General features: G+C 42.1%; 2 protein-coding genes across 2 annotated transcripts in view; one reads left to right on the top strand and one right to left on the bottom strand.

Annotated features, from left to right (window-relative positions):
• The window catches only part of kif20ba (kinesin family member 20Ba), a 31,325-nt gene extending 17,043 nt beyond the window's left edge, over window positions 1-14,282 (bottom strand). The window contains exons 1-28 of the mRNA XM_026309844.1: window positions 14,171-14,282; window positions 13,468-13,552; window positions 13,227-13,316; window positions 12,997-13,119; window positions 12,635-12,773; window positions 12,227-12,411; window positions 11,588-11,642; window positions 11,182-11,385; window positions 10,974-11,085; window positions 10,723-10,794; window positions 10,390-10,536; window positions 9,823-9,985; window positions 9,455-9,601; window positions 9,252-9,365; window positions 8,926-9,065; window positions 8,265-8,385; window positions 7,868-8,066; window positions 7,399-7,571; window positions 6,078-6,554; window positions 4,762-5,903; window positions 3,738-3,864; window positions 3,242-3,364; window positions 3,020-3,080; window positions 2,323-2,448; window positions 1,548-1,678; window positions 1,147-1,302; window positions 876-1,052; window positions 271-396 (exon numbers count right to left, since the gene is read on the bottom strand). Of these exons, the coding sequence (XP_026165629.1) occupies window positions 271-396; window positions 876-1,052; window positions 1,147-1,302; window positions 1,548-1,678; window positions 2,323-2,448; window positions 3,020-3,080; window positions 3,242-3,364; window positions 3,738-3,864; window positions 4,762-5,903; window positions 6,078-6,554; window positions 7,399-7,571; window positions 7,868-8,066; window positions 8,265-8,385; window positions 8,926-9,065; window positions 9,252-9,365; window positions 9,455-9,601; window positions 9,823-9,985; window positions 10,390-10,536; window positions 10,723-10,794; window positions 10,974-11,085; window positions 11,182-11,385; window positions 11,588-11,642; window positions 12,227-12,411; window positions 12,635-12,773; window positions 12,997-13,119; window positions 13,227-13,316; window positions 13,468-13,548 (4,911 nt within the window). The 5' untranslated portion in view covers window positions 13,549-13,552; window positions 14,171-14,282. The remainder of the gene's footprint in view (window positions 1-270; window positions 397-875; window positions 1,053-1,146; window positions 1,303-1,547; window positions 1,679-2,322; window positions 2,449-3,019; window positions 3,081-3,241; window positions 3,365-3,737; window positions 3,865-4,761; window positions 5,904-6,077; window positions 6,555-7,398; window positions 7,572-7,867; window positions 8,067-8,264; window positions 8,386-8,925; window positions 9,066-9,251; window positions 9,366-9,454; window positions 9,602-9,822; window positions 9,986-10,389; window positions 10,537-10,722; window positions 10,795-10,973; window positions 11,086-11,181; window positions 11,386-11,587; window positions 11,643-12,226; window positions 12,412-12,634; window positions 12,774-12,996; window positions 13,120-13,226; window positions 13,317-13,467; window positions 13,553-14,170) is intronic.
• Window positions 14,283-16,218: 1,936 nt separating this feature from the next.
• On the top strand, window positions 16,219-17,488 carry LOC113132027 (G-protein coupled receptor 4-like). Its single transcript, XM_026309828.1, has 3 exons — window positions 16,219-16,323; window positions 16,682-16,866; window positions 16,963-17,488. Exons 1-3 carry the CDS (start codon window positions 16,225-16,227, stop codon window positions 17,486-17,488), a joined length of 810 nt encoding a protein of 269 aa, XP_026165613.1. The 5' UTR covers window positions 16,219-16,224.
• Window positions 17,489-19,427: the final 1,939 nt, after the last annotated feature.

Here is a 19,427-nt window from a genome sequence, read left to right as displayed (position 1 = left end):
GCAGACGTGGTTGGAGAGGCTCCCCCAGTTCTGGAGGATTTCTTTATGACGATTTTTTTTTTTTTTAAATATAGGATGCGCATTAAAAAAAAACAAAAAACAATTTGGCAGCAAACGTTGTTGATGTTCCTCTGTCCACCAACAGCAGTAATGAAATCCAATCTCACAGACTGCTACTCTGTATGGAGGTGGAACCAACAATCCCTCAAACAGGCTGTCACCTGACCTAAAAAGCATTTCTTCTGGGTGCAGTATTGTTTTAAGACTGACCTGTGTCACTGTGTTCTCCTGTCTGGCTGTCAGGGCCTTCAGCTCTTCCTTCAGCTGTAGGATCTCTGCTTCTCTCTCACACAGAGCAGCCTGCAGCTCTGCCGCCACATCACCACCAACACCACCCTGTAACAATCATGTCGCAAAGTTTATGGACACTGGGTTTTCCTGTCAATGACATTTTCTCCCTCCCTTCGATTTCATGCCTTTCCCTAAAACAGAACCTAAAGTGTAACTGAACCCTGATAATGTCGTAGCAGGTGTTTGTCTCAACAGAGGATGGCAACCACGTGCCCTGAGATCACTGTCTGGAGTGCACAAAGACGTGAAACACACTGGGATGTTTCAAAAAGAAAGGAGGGTCTGCAGGTTGAATAGCACATTAAGCCTAGGGACTTGATACACAAGAGGGATATTATCTGACTAAGATGTACAATACTAATCCTCTGCATTCATGTGCTGAGTGAGTCACTGGTGTCTTCAAGCACTTTCCTTAACCTTCCTCCTCCATCACATAAAGAGCTAAGAATTTCAGATGTTTCACCCAAATGTCATGTAAAAAGCAGCCAGTGTGTGGTCATGTATCGCCCTTATGTTACACTGACCTCTTGTGGTGGCTGTGTGTTACTTTGACGTAGCTGTTGGATGAGTTTGTCTTTCTCTGCTTGGTTGGAGAGAAGCTTGTGCAGCTGCACCTCCAGAGCTGCTACTAGAGTGTCTCTCTCCTTCCTCCACTTCTCCATGGTCTGCTCCTTCTCAGCCAGCTGAGATGACAAGGACTCCTGATAAACAGGAGGACGAACATGAAATACATGAGAGGGAATTATCTGTTCTGTGTGGTGTGTCTGTGAGTGACCTGTATCGACCCCTTCTTACCAACTGATTCTGCTGCCGAGCGTATCGTTCTCTGTCGTCTGCAAATTTCCTCATTTCCTGGTTCCTCTTGTCCTCTGCCTCTTTAGCTTGACCAATCAGAAACAGCTTCTCCTCCAGCCACTTTCTGCGTTCGACCTGGTGTTTCTCTGTACACAGCTGTACACAAAGCAGTTACTTATAATCTTTCAAAAAAGGCATGATTGTTAAAGTGTACCTTTAACAACAACAACAAAACAAAAAGTCGTCAGGTTAAAAAGACAAGTAAGCTGCATGGAGGCATGTGAGGTGAGATGTACAAATACAGCTGCTATATCTATTAGACTATTAGAACGCACTAATCCTAATGTTTCTGACGCTGTGGAGTAACACATATTTCACATTGGAATAATTTCCATCATTACCTTCAAGCTTTCCTGAGCCCGTGCAGCTTCCTGTTGGGCCAGTGTCAGGTCATCTGATGGGCCGTGGGCTCGACTGTGTGCGTCGCCGCCACTGTGCTGCTGCAGTGACATCCCTTTTAATTTCTCCACCTCTGAACGGTTTAGACACCAGAAACACTAGTTTCAACAAACTCATGTACATTGAAAGAGAAACGGAGCATCTTTCTGTGCAACTTTTATAAAACTGAAGTGAAGCTTCCTTTTCCAAGCCACGCAGATTAGATGAGAAACACATTTATTGTCTGTGCTCAAGTGACAGACCACATTTTCATTGTAATATTAATTTACAATTTCTTTTTTTTCTTAAGAGATCAAGTCTCCCCTTGGGAAATATCCAAAATCTCAATCAGAGACAGCCTCACTGTGCCTCACTATTTTTAAAGCTCTCATAAGTAATCCCAGTTATCTTTGGTTTGATTCCATCTGCTTTCAGGTGTGTGTTTCCTGCTGTTGTGCCAAACAACACACTTCGCATCCTGTGTGTTTCTTGAGCTCTGAGCGAGCACACACTAGTTGACTTACTGACCCGGCTTTGGAATCCAATTTAAATGGATTCTGTGTCCAGATTGTTTCATTTAGTATCTTTAAAGAACATCCCTGTTTCTCTGCAATTTGCACGAACAAGATTAAATTAAACCATCCATGTGCCAAACCACTATTTAATTCAAAACAATGAATTCCTCTGCATGGTCACAGTGTCTGTTTTTGTTTTGGGCTGTCTGATCATATGTCTCACCACTGGACAGCTCTTGAATAAGGTCAAGTTTCTCCTCTAGAAGTTGTTCCATCTGCTCCTGTGTCTCCTCCTGCTCCGTCAAGGCCAAACGCATGTCCTGCATCACACGCTCCTTCGCCTCAAGGTCTACAAACCAACAAAATGCACCCACACACACACCCACACTGGTTTACACTCTGGCACAGGCACAGCAATAAATTTACTGTAATATGTTGATCCCTCAGGGAGGTGCTCTCCTTTTCATCGGCCCTCCATAAACAGGTCAGAGATCAGCTGCAGATAAGGATCAGCGTTTAACTACAGGGGTTTCAGCGGAATACACACTCTGGAGATTCAAGTTTGGTTTTCTGGTTTTCATTACCATGAAGGAACCTAAACTAGGACGGCTGTAACAGAGAGTGGGCTAAATGGGCTTTGTCTTCAAGCTTTCAGTGGACACACACTGAGACAAAGGTTTTCTGTTTTATAAAACTGTAAACTAAATCTTCTTTGGATTCGAGCACTCTGGACAGATCATCAGGAGCTCCAACAGCTTGTGATGATTTTTTCCCCCTCACATTCTTTAAGATTAATTAAACAATTAAATGGCAGATTAACAGATAATTACACACAAATACGTTGCAGCCCTACAAAACACGGCCATGCTCGTTTCAAAGACGACTCTATTTCGGCAACATGAGTAAGTTTAGCGGTTTACCTTTACAGGCCTGTTGGTAGAGCTGAAGTGTTTGGTCAGACTTCGTGTCAGATGTTTGTTCCTAGAGGAGGAGAAACCAGTGATGATGTAGTCAAAGGGAAATCTGTGGGATCGTTTGCTGGTATATATCAGGCAGAGGGAATGGCTGTTCCAGGGCAAACTGAGCTACAGCCTTCAGAGATCTGATCTTGTAAATAGAAAAGTGAAAGATGCATCATCTACCAGTTTGAGTTGTTGGATGGTTCTGTCTCTGGTGGAGATGTCAGACTGAAGCTGCTTCTTGGCTTTCTCCATGTCAGTCAGCTTCTGCCTCAGCACCTTTTCCTCTTCTCTCATGGTCGATATCTTCAGGGGAAAAACACAAAACTCATACATGCTATTACACAAAAGACGCCGGCTGCTGCAGTGTGTCCTCTTTCACACTCAACTAACTTTCAAATGAACACTCCTGCTTTTCTAGATCACTGAACATTTTCAGTTATTACCATGAACGAGCAGTAAATGACATGTTCTTGTAAATCTATTCTACTGACATTTGCTTTACTAACTTTGTCTATAGACACGTTTAATATTAAAGTCAAATCAAGATATTTGAGATTTTAAAAACAGTTTTTTCTAAAACAGATAACATAATTAACAGTTATCTATCTACGCTGCATGGAGACGGCAACAACTTAAAATCAGCTGCTTGTGTTTTCAATAGAAAATGATGTTTTACCTCTTTCTGGACCTGCTGGATCTGCTTCTTGTAGTCAGCCAGTTTCTCTCTGAGGTCTGAAGAGTCGTCCTCCTTCCTCTGAAGGTCAAGGCTGAGGCTCTTGACTTTCTCTGCCTCCTGCTTTAGTCTGGGAGAGTCACAGGAGAAAAATGAACTGCCACCAAAGTTTAAAAAAAAAAAGAAAAAAGAAAAGAAAGACAGGATAGTATATTGCGGTACAGAACAGCACCATTACTCTATAGACTGGTGGATGAATTAATACAACCCCCCACAGACACCATGGTAGTTTTGGAGAGATGAAAGGGAAGATACAGAGAAAATGTATTTCACAGTGACAAAGAAAATACAGCCTATTACAGACGAGACGACAGCTAATGTGGAGAGACGGATTCTTGCAGTTTATTGGATTTCTCTTCTACCTGGGGAGGACAGTAACTCCAGAGAGACACTTTCGCACAGCTGAATGAAAAGACTCCATTAGAATAGTGCTGAATGAAAACCTATTAGCTAGTACTGATACAGTACCTACTAAGGGAGATGAAATACTAAATTTAAACCTGCGACCCACGAACATTTAGTTTTATGGCTGCGATGATCTAAATGTTGTCTTAGTGCACGTTGCACCCGTCTCATCAAGGGACTTGGAGAGAGGAACACACAGGACTTCAAACAAATAAATATCGGGGTGTATGATAAGCATGTCAGAGTGAATCCCACTGTCCAACTCTGTTGAACAATTACTTCAGTATTGGTGATATCAGAGAGAGAATATGCAGTAGTTTGAAGTACAAACTCAAATTTTATCCCTTGTGTCTCACAGAAAAGACCTCAGACACCTAACCTCGTGCAAGTCCTGGGCTATAGAGACACTAACTATTAGAGTCTGTGTTTGTGTCGGTTAGTTGCTGACTGGGACTGACAGGGCTGTAACCCTGGGCTAGGTGTGACTTTGAGGTATAAAGTAAACACAGCATACAATTAGAAACAGGCAGCCTGTGTGGAAAGATGCTATAAAGGCACTGACCTGCTGATCTCCTCTGCTTTTTTCTCCAGCTCTGCATCCTTCTGAGCAATGGCCTCATGTGCCACAGCCAGCAGCTCTCTGCGCCTTTCCACCTCCCTGCGCCGGGCCTCCTGGACTGCCTGGCTCTCCTCCTCCTCCTGCCTTTGCTGTGCCTTCTGCAGGCTCTTCTGCAGCGATGTTACCAGCGCTTCCTTTTCCAGCAGCTTTTTCTCCAGCTCTGCTAGTTTCTCCTGCATCTGTGTGTCATTCTGTTTTAGGGTTCTGTCCACCTCTAAAGAGGCTTCATTAGCTTCTGTTGTGCAAGGAGATTCCCTTGTTTGCTCCAAGTTGGAAACCTTTGTCCTCAGGGATGCTACCTCAGTATGAAGATCAGAATTCAAACGCCTGAGATTTCCTTTGTCGGAGCCAGAGGACCTGTTTGAAACTTTAGATCTAGCTTCTTGTAGCTCAGCCCTGAGCAGCTCTGCAGTTTGCTCCTGCTCACCGCATTTTCGCTTCAGGTCATCTAAGAGCTTGTCAAAAGTCTCTTTCTGTTCACTCAGTTTGTGTTTTACCTCCTCCAGCTGCTGCTGGGACATCACTTCTTGTTCACGCAGATTCTCATTGAGCTTTTCTGAGGCCTGTGCTTGTTCCTCAAGTTTCGCTCTCAGCTGTTCTAGCTCTTCTTTGGAGGCCTGTTCTTGACGTTCAAGCTTGGATCTGAGCTCAACCAGTGATTGCTGTGACATCTCTTCTTGCTCCTGAAGCTGCTTTTTTAACTCTTCAACTTCCTGCTGATTACGTTTCTCAGTAAACTCTTCCAGCTGCTGTCCTGAGAGCAGCTGTTTACGTGCCAGTTGTTCTTTTGCCTGCTGTAACTCGTGCTCCAGGTCCTGTATCTTCCTGTGCTTGATCTCACTTTTCTCTTTTTCATCAGCCAGATTCTTCCTAAGCTCCGACAGTTCCTCTCTCAGCTGATCACTGAGACCTGCAGATGACGCTGCAGAGGTCTGAAGCTCCTGCTTCAGGCCCTGAACTTCCTGCATCAGGCTGTGGATCTGGGAAGTTTTCTCCTGGGTCTCCTTTGATTGTTGGTCCAGTTGTGCCTGAACAGACTGTAGCTGGACAAAAGCTTGTTCAGCTCTCTCAGTCTCCTTGGTCACCTGTAGTAATTAACATAAATATCACTTCAGTCTTTCTGGAAAAAATTCCCAAACACAAATAACACATGTTGAGATAATTATTATTTTGAGTACCGTATGTTGAGGACAATTTTTAGTGCAGTGGCCCTTTTCTGTCGTGTGCAGGATTAAAAGGGTAAAACAACAGTGTCCCACCTGGCGCTCTGCAGCTTCCAGTTTAGCAGTCAGCCCTTTGACTTCATGTTGAAGTGCATCAGCCTCCTGTTGCATCTCTTCTTTCTCCTCAGCCAGCCTCCTGTTCTCCTTCCTCTGAAGCTCTAGAATAGATTCAGCCTCCTTCTTACCGCTCCTCTCTTCACTAAGTGCAGCAAGTGCCTCCTCTCGGCCCCGCGTCACTTCGGCGAGGGATGTCATGGCAGCCTCCTTGGCTCTGCTCTCAGCTTCAAGAGCTGCCATGGCTTTCTCTTTGTCTTTTCTCTCTTCCTCAAGGGATGATAGCACCTCATCTTTGCTTCGCTTCAGCTCCGTAAGTGTGGATCGGGCCTCCTCCTTTGCTTTCCTCTCCTCCTCTAAGAATGCCAGTGCCTCCTCTTTTCCCGCAGTCTGGTACTCCAAAGCAGCAAGGTCATTTTCTCTGGCTCTCTTCCCCTTTTCAAGAGCAGCCAACACCTCCTGGACAACAGGAGTATGGATTAATGCAGCACTGACTAAACTTAGAGGAAAACTGACAGAAGAGTTTTGGTGTGGAGTGAAAAGACGCCACAAATGAGAGTTTTTGATGTTATTAACAGATGACATCAGCAATCACATACCCATACTCCAACACATATATTTCTGTTAATCAATAAAAGAATTTTACACTGTGGATTGAGCTGGTGCCCTTTATTTAAAAAAAAAAAAAAAAAAATTAAACACAATTTCAAATCTTATATTGGAGATGCCAACTGCAGATAAATTTTAAGTTCAACTGGTTCATTTTCAATTGGTTTCCTGGTGAAACCATTAATCATCTGATTCTACTCAGTACATGTAAAATCCTTTAAAAGTTAATCCAGATGTGACTAAGCACAAATGTACAGTTCATGCTTGGCCTGACAACAAACATCAGGTTAATTCTGTGTAACAGTGACAGCCTGAGGGAATAAATACAGGCTTGTCAATAGGTCGGGGGTTTAATTCCATGCAGCTATGAAAATGTGAGTGTATAAAGTAAAATGAAAGTGCTCAACCCTCTTGTTGCTGAAAAAAAACACTGAATAAGGCATTAACATCCCACTGAATTAGAAATTAGAAATAGAGATGCTAATTTGTCAACATCAGTGGCCCTGAAGTTTGAATTCAAAGTGCTGTATAATCACGAAGAGACAAATCTTTCTCTAGATAAAATCTAATATTAAGAGGAAAGAATTAAATCCAGCTTGCCCTTCAATGCCAGCTGGTTCCATTAAGAGTTATTAGGACACTGATGATATCGATTCTCATTTCTTAAAGAATTCTGGGTCATCAGGGTTGTTACCTTCAGCTGTTCCCTCTCACAGGAAAGCCCCTCCTCGACAGGTAAGGAGCCGCCCTGGGAGTCCTTGGCTCCTGAGGCCACTTGTTTCTCCAGCCGGGCAACCTTTGATGACATCTCCTGGAGCTGAAGAAGTAGTTCTCTTTTCTCCTCATTCTCTGCTCCGCTGGCTTCACCTTGTAAGCAACACAGATAACAGAGAAATACATCAGGATGTAAAGCTAGGGCAGAGGTGACACATCTGGGTCTAAAAACAAAGACATGCTGCTATTTATTAATTCCAAAGTACAGTTTTAACTGTCACACAACAGGCCAATCATACGTATATAGCCAATTTGGAATATTTACACTTTTCTATGTATCAGGCGTCTTGAGCCTATAACAGAGGGGCACCGCTTCTGTTCTGTTTTTCTAAATTATAAAACATTCACCTTTGTAAATAAGACATTGGTACATTCATACAGGCTTTTACCTTTATCATCAGGAGTGAAATGCTGCAGGGCTGTCCCCTGATGCTCGTTCATTTCCAGCACTTCGCTCTCCAGTTCCTCTACAGCGTCGCTTCTGACTCCCTGGGGCCCTGCTTGGCCTGAACACACACATTTATGAGCAGCCTCACTGCTCTTCCTTATGTCAACCAATTCAGAAGAACAGGAGTCCAGAGATTTGTCCTGCAGGAGGAAGGAAAAAGAAAAGTTAGAGAGAGAGATCAGTGAACACAACCCCAGAATCATAACATCCAGGTTTGGTGCCCTGAGGTTGTTCAACCACACCAGAATATCCTCAAAGGAAATATTTCATCCATGCCTGCCTGAGTAGCTACAGAGACCCTCAATAAGTAAATACAGTACAGACTGAGATTGTGTTACCATGGACTGTGCGTCTTGACTGGGTCCAGATGTGGCCATTTTGTCAATAAGGTTCTTGAAGATCTCGAGCCTCCTTTCTGCTCGCTCCTCCAGGATTTCTCTCTCCCTCATCAGACGTTCACTGAGTAAAATAGAAAACACACAGTCAAACTTTGTCTTTACCCGAAAACTCAATTCAGTTTAGCACCAAGAAAATGCTCTTCCTTTTCAAAAGACCTGTTAAAAGAGCTTGTCCTGTTTTGGGCCCAAAGCTGAACAAGCTATTTAACCACAAATTCATGGCATCTGGCATCCATGAAGCCCAGACAGCTCAGTATTTGCTTTCTTTCTTCTCTTTTTCCAGCAATTATTTAATACAGTACATGAAAGCATATTTTCCTCATAATATTATTAAGCTTGTTAAGCTCGGTAATTTCATTCTCGTTGGTGAGGAAAATTAGTTTATAGCTAATTTTCTTTGGTGAATATTAAAGGAAAATTATATGCCCGATGTTAATCTTATTAAAATTAACAAATGACGTCCCAGGCCTTTGGATGAAGGACAGTCCATGTGAAACTAGGAAAACCCTAGTAAGTGCATGACTGTCCTGTTGCACCACAGTCCACTTGGAGCACATGTGGCTTTGCAAAGACTTTCACAGGTATAAACAAAGTGTCTCACTCGTAGTCATTCTGCATCTCAGAGAAAAGCTCGGAGAACTCTTGGCTGATTTCCTCCCTGACCCGTGCCTCCATGAGCAGACTCTCCGCCCTCTCCTTCTTCAACTGCACCTGCAGCTGTTTCAACAGCGCCACCTGGCGCTAAGACACAAAACAGCAACACAGGACAATGACAAGGAAGCAAATATTTCTTAATAGAAACCCTGCTGTGCCTCCAGTAGCTCTGAATTAAGAGTCACTTATTTACTTCAGACCTGCAGCTCCATGAGCAAACAGGGGTGACTCCTTAGTTAAAAGCTCTGGAAAAGAACGTGATAAGGGACTGACCTGGTGTGTCTTTTTACAGATGAGCATTTTATCATCATTTTCATTGCCGTCGTCTTCACTGTTAGTGTGGTCCATCAGACTGTTGTCATCTTCAGACTCATCATTGTCATCCTCCTGCACAAAAGATTTTGATAACAACACAATGATGTCAAGAGATAATTCAAGCCAAGTAAATGCAGACTCAAACTCCTCGACTCCCCCACCTGCACATCCTCTAGGCTGCTCTCCCAGCCAATCAGGGAGCTCCTCCTGCTGTCACGAACAGTCTTCCTCTCAGCATTGACGAAGGACACCTCACTTGTGGACCTCTGGGCCATGATGGGCAGAGGCCTGGTGGACAGAACTACAACCTAGAATTAGACAAGAACAAACACAAGACAAGTTAATATTTGTCTGTATTGTATATATAAATGGACACATGTACTGCCTATGAAGAAATAACGGTTTCTTTTGTGTGTAGGCACCTGCTGCTGAGGTCTGCAGATGAATTAAACATGAAGGGAAACTTGATGACTGGGAACAGCTCAGAGACCAAAACCCAGTAAGATAGAAAAATAAAATGCGAACATACCTTCTGGGCTACAGCAGAGAATTTGAGGACGTTAAGAGTCTCATCATACATGGAGGCGCATTGGTTGATGTTGACGATCATACAGGCTTTACCTCGACCACAGAAAAAGCCCTGCAGGTAGTGGGTCAGCTTGCTTTCCCTGAAAGGAACATGCTGAAGCAGCCTAAGAGAGGGAACAGACAAACAGCTTAGTTGGGTTTAATTTATATGTACTGAACCGTTTGTGCTGTGACTCTGAAGCTGGACATAAGATAAACAAGTAGAATTTAGTCTGAAAGGTTTAAAACTTGATATCAGGTGCTTATTATGTCAGTTCAGTGAAAGAGATGCCCATTTAAACATTCGTCACATACTGGCGACTTTATCATTCCACTGAATTTAAGTTCATGTCTGCTTGATAAATGTAAATGCAATATCCACTTTTAGAAATGGTTTGGATTCAGTTAACTCCTCACTGACTTTGTCTGTCTGCTATGACACTAAAACAAGTCCACACAGAGCTGAGTGTTTCTCTGAGGCTTCTGATTGCAAACCGGTCAAGGGCAACAGCACAGATCATGGTCTCACTTGGCCTGCTGATTGTGTCGAAGTGCGTTGATGCATTTTCCTAGGATGAGTAGCGAGGTGTTGATGTTTCCAGCTTCTTTCAAACGCTCCCCTTTATTCTGGGTCTTGGCGCATCGCTCTGAGCCAGCCAGGTCACACAGACACAACCTGACCAACAACACATTGATTCACATCAAGGACATGAGGACAGACTGTACGTTCATGTTATACCGAAGTTTTACAAGATATTTTTTGATCATTTGTTGTTGTTTTATTAGAGTTTCATAACCAGACAGCCGCACACTGACAAACACATTTATATATAAGTTATATTTAAATTTAATTTTGACTTACTCGCTGACTGCGCGGATTCTCGGAGTCCCTATATCTTCCACCTTCAAAATGCGAACAGAAAATATACTATGGCTGCAAACAGAAAGAAGAAAAGCGAAGATGTCAGTAAGTTAAAATTAAATTAAAATTAAAGTGGCGTAAACTGGCTTTTAGAAGACAAATATCAGGAAAACCGTAAATGAAACAAAGCTGCAAAAATTGTTTTGCACTCAGTGTTAAGTTGCTGTAAACGTGGTGGCCGTCATCCTCACCTTCTGCTGGAGAGCTGGTTGAGTCGGGTGGAGGAGAAGCTCTGGTTCTTCTTGCCCAGCTTCATTACCTTGTAAGCTTCTTCTGCAGTATTTACCTGAACCCAGCGCAGATCTACATATAAAAGTAGAAACAAAACAGGAGAAATTAATGTTGTTTTAAAATAAAGACGAATCAGATTTCTGTTCTTGCCCCCCAGGACCGTCAAACCTTTGACAAAGGCATTGCCTTTGACATCCTGTGACAGGCGCAATGCAGTCCGCCTCTGGGCCCCACTGGGTCCCACCTCCAGGAGGTCATGAATGTTTTCATTGTAGATTTCACAAAACGAGACCCAAACAGAAAACTTTGTGTCTTTCTCCACCTTCAGACTGATTTTGTCCTGTGCTGCTACAATCATCCCCATGGAGGAGCCTGAGACAGAAACAGATTTAGAAAGTTATTTCTCTGTAGGAAAACATAAATTCCACATAGAACAAAATTACTCAAACACAAACCATCAACAGATTTTTAAAAATTAACTCCCAGGACTGTAAATGTTAAAAAATAATTAAATAAATGCAAAAAATTAAAAAGTTTGTGTGTAGGTTAAACAGATGACAAAACAAAAACTTGCCTTCAAGGAAAGTCTTATGGGTGGAATTCAACAGGCAAGAGTTGCTCTTCTCACTCTACAAGGAAAAGGAACTGGAAATTATTGTCTTTAAGTGTTTCATATACTAGAGCAGTGTTGAGCAGTGTCAAAGTGCTTAAAGAGTAATTACAAAAAACAAAGAAATAAATAAATAAAACACACTTCTAAAACAATTAAAAGATAAGAAAGATAATTATAAACAGCCACAAGCATTTCACACTGTACCAAAGGTCTTGATTACACAGAAAGTGTTTCAGATGCTTCTCATTCATCAGTCTCACACACGCATCTGATGGAGCAGATACCCTTTGATTTTAATCAACAACAGTCTGCATAATGGGTGAAGTGTCGCTTTACACACAAACTGTAGCTGCAATAAAATTCACACTTTGTTCTTTAAGTTTCCTTCAGTTTTTCTATGCATAATTACAGTGATTATATTATGTGGTTCTGACTCCTGAAAAAACGGAGGTGGCTGATACAGCAATAATGTGCTTGAATGCATCATCAGTGCAGACAGTAATGGAGGACCACAGCTGCTTCTACTGCTGTTGATGTTCTAACATGTTATTGTTGGCAGGTTACTTATCTGGACACCTGCAGCGGTCTCAGACAGATTACCTCACTGAGTTGTCTGAAGAGGTTTCTCTTGAAGGCTGCTTCCTCTGCCTGCTGCTCGCTGGTGAGTCTTGTAAACTCTCGGCAGCGATGAGGCTTGATGCTCATTCCGGTGAAAACCTGTTTATCAATACTGCTAAAGATTACCTCAAGAGACCTGGGAAGGATGCCAGGATCAGCCTCTGGACCTGGAGTGACAACAGCATATTGTTGCATCTTTTTTTAAAAATTAGGATTCTGCTATTATCAGTAAAATCTATGTCTGAAATACAATATCCACTTTCTTTCTCAGACACAGCTGCACATGTCATCACAGCAATGATAACACAAGAGCAGACAGCAGCTGCTGAGGCTCTGCAAGACATGTATTTTGTTGTTTTTTTTTTTTTTTTTAAATAAGATGGAACATACCTAAAAATGTAAAGGTCTTCCCAGCATTAGTGACTCCATAAGTGAAAACCAGAGAGTTTCCACCTTCAAGAACATCTTTCACCAAATCTTTTACTGTGCCTTCAAAAAGCGCTCTCTGTGTTGTCTCTGAACCATACACCTATTGACAAAAAGGACAAAAGATCACCTATAATGAGTTGAAAGTTACTAAAGAGAAAGAAAACCCTTTCATCTGACATGTAACCCTGTTTTAAGTCAAATGAATAAGACAGTGAGCTGCAAATGGATCATATCCAAGTAGCAGATATAATAAGCAAATATTAATACATACTATAAGTATCACAAAAGATTTTTCTGTCTCTTATCTCTAAGGAAAAACCAACCTGAGAAAACTGGAAGCGCTGTCCAGTCTGTGGAAGTGACTTGTCAGTACTGAGCCTTGATGAGAGCGACAAACTGGGAGACTTGAGGAGAACAGTGTCAGGGGGCTCAATGGTAACACAATCCTGTATAAAAGCAAACACAGACACAGACAGGGGGAGAGAAAAGTATTCATTTTTGATCAACAAAACTGAACCCACATATTAAGTTTTTTTTATCTCTTTACTTTTACCTGCGACTCTCCGTTATCGCTCTCTGCTGAGGTGAAGGGTCGGACACGAAGATAGACCTGAAGGTGTTCCCTGTCCTCTATGCTAGAACGCTGCACAACACATTAGAGCTTAATCAAAAACAGCAGGAGGAAAATGAAGGACCTTGCATCTCAATTAGTCCTGGCTGACACTATTAGTATTACTGTGGGCAAAAACACTGATAGCATGACTGTGCACTTCTCTTTCATGAGCATGTGATACCTGTTGGTCTGGTATTTCAGGTGACAGGTCCATTTCTACCTGTTCCCCTTTCTCAGCCTTGCTGTTTGGGCATGATTCCATTATCCTGCAACAAATACGCAGGCAAGAAGTATTGAAGTTCCTGGTAACGTTAAATGAAACCGCATCAAAAGGCCAGTTGGACAAACTTTGGGGATAAAAAGGTGAATAAAGTGCGTTAAGAAGCGTCTCATCAGGTTAAAGTAACGATAAGATTTGACCATCAAAAGCTGTCACTTTCTGAATAACAGCACGAAATACCAACACTTTCACAAAGTCTTCAGATAATTCATATTATTATTGTTGTTATTTTACAGGATCTTGACAAAGAAAGTCTCACCTCAGCTTTGACAACACAGAAAACGCTGTAACGTTAAGAACATCGTCATGATCTGCTTGTTTTAAGTATTAACTCGCGCCTCAGGCCTCGTTTATTAACGCTATCTGTTTATATATGAGGTAAATAAAGCCACACTCTTTTTTTTCAGTCTCTTTGGAAACTATTTTCTATTTTAGCTAACGGTAGCTAACCAGCTAGTTAGCTAGCTGGTTAAGCGGTTGGCTAGCTTGGATTTTCCAGCCGCACCTGCCAAGTGATCTTTTGAACCAAATCTCCGTTAAATTCTCCTAAAATGTCTCAATAACTAACACTCCGAGCGCGTCAATGCTCAGCAAACACACTTACCGGACAATGGTGAGCGAAACATCTGACAGTGGGATGGAAAAATAGACGTTTTTGTGCTAAAGGCTAACAAACGTTTAGCCAAACAAAACAACACGGTCGCGGTCTGAGTTTGAAACGGACGAATCACATTCAAGCAACGACTACGCATGCTCCATTTGTGCTGCGTTCAGAGTTCATGTTATGGTCGGAAATAATGGAATCCCAATCAAAGGCGTGGCAATGATGTGTTTACGGTGCCTAAATCGCACTGTCAAATAGTCTGCAAGGTTTTAAAATTTAGCCGAAGGCATTACAGTATTACATTGCAAAATATGAAACATATGTAGAGTATGGCTTGTAAGAACTTACCATTCACAAAATTTCCTTAAAGCAAAATAGGTTGTGGGTGAATAAAACTGGCTGAACATTCTTCTTATTCTTCTCCTTTGGGCTGCTCCCTTCAGGGGTCTCCACAGCCAATCATCTGCCTCCATTTAACCCTATCCTCTGTATCCTCCTCACCCACACCAACTATCCTCATGTCCTCCTTCACTACATCCAAGAACCTCCTCTTCGGTCTTCCTCTAGGCCTCCTTCCTGGCAGCTCTAACCTCAGCATCCTTTTACCAATGTATTCACTGTCCCTCCTCTGAACATGTCCAAACCATCTCAATCTGGCTTCCCTGGCTTTTTCTCCAAACCATCTAACATGAGCTGTCCCTCTGATGTCCTCATTCCTGATCCTATCCATCCTCGTCACTCCCAGAGAGAACCTCAACATCTTCAGCTCTGCTACCTCCAGCTCTGCCTCCTGTCTTTGTCTCAGTGCCACTGTCTCTAAACCAGACAACATTGCTGGTCTCACCACTGTCTTGTCCACCTTTCCTTTCATTCTTGCTGACACTCTTTTGTCACACATCACACCTGACACTTTCCTCCACCCGTTCCAACCTGAAACCAATAATGGTCTTTCCTGCTGAGTGTGTGTGTCGTTCTGATGTTCCATGCATATGTTGGTACCTGCCCACTTTTTCCCTCTTCATCAGATGAGATGTAGATAATCAGGAACCTGTGTGTCATCACACACAATATATTATGGTCTGTGTGGCTGCAGAGAACACAACACCACACTTTGTCGTCCTCAACGTTTCAAAGGTAAATTTTATATGACATTACTTTTTTATTCTAGTGTAGCTGCATTGGTTCTATTGCTCTGATAGTACAACTGATACAAATATTTAGAAATCAGTAAGTTTACATTTGCCATGTATTTCTAAGAAAACAGAATTAAATGTGTAGTCTGTGGCACAAAGCTGGGGACCTGTGTACTATTCACCTGAGCTGGACAATCATTAAGTTTGATTTCATTTGTTTTCTATTTTGTGTTAAATATAATTTTGATCCCTGGGAAATAAAAGTTCTGTTTCTAACTGTGTACGGAGAAAAGTATAAATAATAAAAACATGGTAAAAATAAAATATATGAAAAGTAAAATTTAGAAAAAGCTAAAGGTGAAATTGTATGTTCCTATTTAGAGATATAATATGTGATGTTTATAAAAAGAGAAATTCAAACAATGATGCAAATGAAGATGCAAACAGATTCAAAATGAGGTCGGCTGTGAACAATAGAAGTACAGTCATACTGTGGTTAAATACTCGTGTTGTTTTTGATCAGAATGTTCTTATAATCTATGTAGTCGGACAATAAAAACAAATGCAGTCTGATCCATCAGCCTCCATTAAACTGTGTGAACCTGCAGATTGAAATGTTTATTCAGAAATTAGAGCCATAAATAAATGGCATTCATTCATAAAACACTGTGATTAAAGCTGTTGCTGCTCACACAGCCACAGTGTTGGCACAGAGACTTATATACTAAATGTCTTTAATAAGAAGAAGACACATTGTGTTTTCAGTTCTTTTGTCATATTACTACTGAAATGAAAAGCACCATAATTCATTTTATCATAATAATTTGTTGCTATAGGTTACCTCCTATCCCAAACTACAGATCTCACTGAAGACCAGGAAAGTTCAACATCACTGTGTTTCAGGAAAGAAATAACAGTGAAATGAAGCCAGACCTTAATCCAATAAACATCATTATTTTGGTGATCAACAGCCTCGGCCTTATTTTGACAGTACCGGCCATCTGTGGACTGTTCACTGTGGTACGTACGTCCCAGCTGACACTTCTGTGTTTCTGTCTGTGTGTGAAGGACATTTAGGGTCTTTGCAGAGCTGAAGCAGGTTTCAGGGCTGGGAGAACTGGATGTTTCTAATGAGACTGTCAGTCATCACTGATTAATATGGATTTGAAAAGGAAAGAAACAGAGGCCTCTCAAGGTGGGAAACAAAGTCAGGATTAGGGATTGGTTTTGTCAGGACTCCTGCCCTGGTCCTGTCATCTTCCTCCACTCTCCTTCCATCCACCAGATGTTCTTGGACTTTCTCAGATCCACCTGTCCAGTTTTCCAGTTATCAGATGCTGTGTGTCCTTTTTTAATTGTGATCCATGTTCTCCTGCAGGTGCGAAATGATCATGTTGTTCCGATCTACGTCATCAATCTCCTCATCTCTGACCTCATCCAGATCTGCTACATGATCGTGTTGGAAGTAGACCCTGAGAACTATCATAAAAACATCAACTCTATGATTTTTATACTTGATGTGATGGCCCGTGCTGGCTTCATGATGTGTGTGGCCCTGGAAAGGTGAATATCTGTCTCTCCAGGATGTGAATACTGTTTCATCAGGAATGTGCTGTATGATGATGCCCACACTATTTATGTGTTTGTGTTTTATTTCAGGTATTTGGTCATCGCCTGGCCACATTGGTACCAATTCAAACGAAGTGTCACAACCTCTGTGCTAATTTCTCTCATAGTCTGGCTGTGTCCTTTTGTTGCTTTCATAATGTACATTTTTAGACGTGGAATGTACGTCTTCACCACCATTTTCTTTCCCTTCCCTGTGATCGTCTTCTCCCTGGTTGGAACCCTCAAATCTCTGTCTGCTGCCATCTCAGTCTCCTCTGAGGAGAAACGACAAATAGTGGGAGCTGTGGTTTTGGTCCTGTGTAGTTACATGCTGCTGTCTGTGTCCGTCATCATTTTCTTCCTCTTTCTTTGGGACAATCCTGCCCTTTCTCTTGTCTTTGCAATTTGCAGCTCGTTCAGTCCCCTCCTAGACTTGGTCCTGTATGTTTTCATGGGCAAAGGGGCCACAGACAAGCTGAGAGCTTTGCTGTGTTGTTGCAGGAAGGAAACCCAACGACCAAAGCAGCAGGTCCTGACTGTGAGTGGTGACAGAACAGGGACAGTCAGCTCCATGTGAGCAGAGAAGCAGGAGAGACAGAAAAGTGTAAGAATATTTGAACCCACTATGTTATTCAACAGCTCAGTTCCTCTTTCTTTGTGTTCCATATTTGATTTGAAATATTCACTCATGTAATCAATAGTTTTTATAGAAAATGCATCTCATGTCCTTTGGGTTTTCTAGTTTTGTCGACACATTGTAGCTGCTTTTTCTTTATTAATATTCACTCTGTCATATTCATTATTGGATTGTTTGTATGTGGAAGTCAAATAAAGTGAAACTACTTTATATTTAGTTTCATGTGTGTTTTTAATCTGGTGTCAGTTCACAGTGAACATGTGTCAAAGTCTGGATGATCCCTCCTGTGGAAGCCCACATTAAAGCTGAGTGATGATTGGAGGCATGTTGGGTTGGAAAACTGGGCCGTTTGCTCAGAGACACTTTGGTGGCCAGTGATTTTCATGTTCCTGCATTTTCATCTTGTGTTTCATATGAGACACGTTTCTGTTTTCTACCAGATCAACAATACACAATTACACAGACAGAGAATTGATCAGACTCATTCTTTTCATCGATTTATAAATCCTCACATACGCCTGTTTCTCTGTGGAACTGGGTCCATGACATTTATAAATCCTCACATTTATCGTCTTTAAAACATCTGCTGTGATGAAGAACATAAAACAATATAACATGTAGTTTGTATAGTTGATATAATAATGATCTATGGAGTCACGTCTTTTTAAATTAGGCTGTTTAACAAATTATTGATTCATTAATATGTTTCCCATCTTTCATATTGTGAATTTCATAATGTTGTTTAAAGGCATTTTTATTCAACTGTTTTGTGTTGTATCATATGTTGCTGGGATTGTTTGTGTGTTATTCGTCCAGCAACTGAAAAGTCGGTACCATCCATCCGTCTTCTTCTGCTTATCTGGGGCCGGGTTGCAGGGGCAGTAGCCTAAGCCAGTAGCCTTTTCCCAAGACACTTCCTCCAGCTTTTCTGGGGGACACCGAGGCATTCCCAGGCTAGGATACCTAGTCACTCCAGCGTATCCTGGGTTTTCCTCAGGGCCTCCTCCTGGTGAATATACCTAGTTTTCCCTCCATCCTGTGTCTTTGTGCTGTCTGCGTCTGGGTCCACAGCTGATTATCACACACAGGTTGTGACAGTGCAGTTTTTGTGTAACACCTGTGAGGTTGTCCAACAGCACTGAACAGCCGTCATCATGCAGAGACACTGGGCCGTGGCTTTTTATAGCCCCTGTACAATAATGTTCTCACACGTATCTGAACCATCATCACTGTGATATCTGTCATCATCATCATCATCACACATAAGAAAGACAATTGTCAGGTTTGGAGGTTGTGTGTGTGCCTGTGTGTTCTCTCTTTCCTACAGTTGGTCAGAGAGAGAGGTGTGGTTTAGCGGCTGTTTCGTGTCAGTCATCAGGCTGCCTACTTCAGCATGATCTCCACTGTTGGAAGATTCATTCTCATGCATCTCTACGCTTCCCAATGCCACCAACACCTGCTCCTTCTCCTGATGGAGGAGCCCATGCAGCTGGAGTATGAGTGTGGCACCTGAGGACTTGCAGCGACAACTACAGGAGAGATGGTGCTTGTACTGTGGAAAGACTGGTCACCACAAAGTAAAATGCACTCTCTAGGGAAAAGACAGGCTTCACTAATTAAGGATGGGGTATTAGTAAGTCATACTGCTGTGGACCCCTCAATTCTGAACCATGTTGAGATGGAAGGTACTGTATCCCTGGCCCGTACTAGCTTGAATATAAAAGTTCTCATTGACTCTGGGGCAGATGACTCATAAACTGGTCAACAGTTTCTATCAATAACTGGAGTGTTTTCTGTCATGCACATTGCTTAAGATCAGCTAAGCCCTCAATAGTCACTAAACCGATCTCCTCTCCTCAGGAAATAGATTTGTCTGTGT

Source organism: Mastacembelus armatus, chromosome 15 (assembly GCF_900324485.2).
Source record: "Mastacembelus armatus chromosome 15, fMasArm1.2, whole genome shotgun sequence".
NCBI lineage: Eukaryota > Metazoa > Chordata > Actinopteri > Synbranchiformes > Mastacembelidae > Mastacembelus > Mastacembelus armatus.
Note: the sequence above shows the minus strand (reverse complement) of the source record. Positions and strands in the feature narration are given on the sequence as shown.

Bases quoted from the DNA above. Each gene is read 5' to 3' on its own strand.
- LOC113132027 (XM_026309828.1), top strand. From the start codon at position 16,225: ATGAAGCCAGACCTTAATCCAATAAACATCATTATTTTGGTGATCAAC. The intron at 16,324-16,681 runs GTACGTACGTCC...GTTCTCCTGCAG, and splicing joins TCTGTGGACTGTTCACTGTG to GTGCGAAATGATCATGTTGT. The intron at 16,867-16,962 runs GTGAATATCTGT...GTTTTATTTCAG, and splicing joins ATGTGTGTGGCCCTGGAAAG to GTATTTGGTCATCGCCTGGC.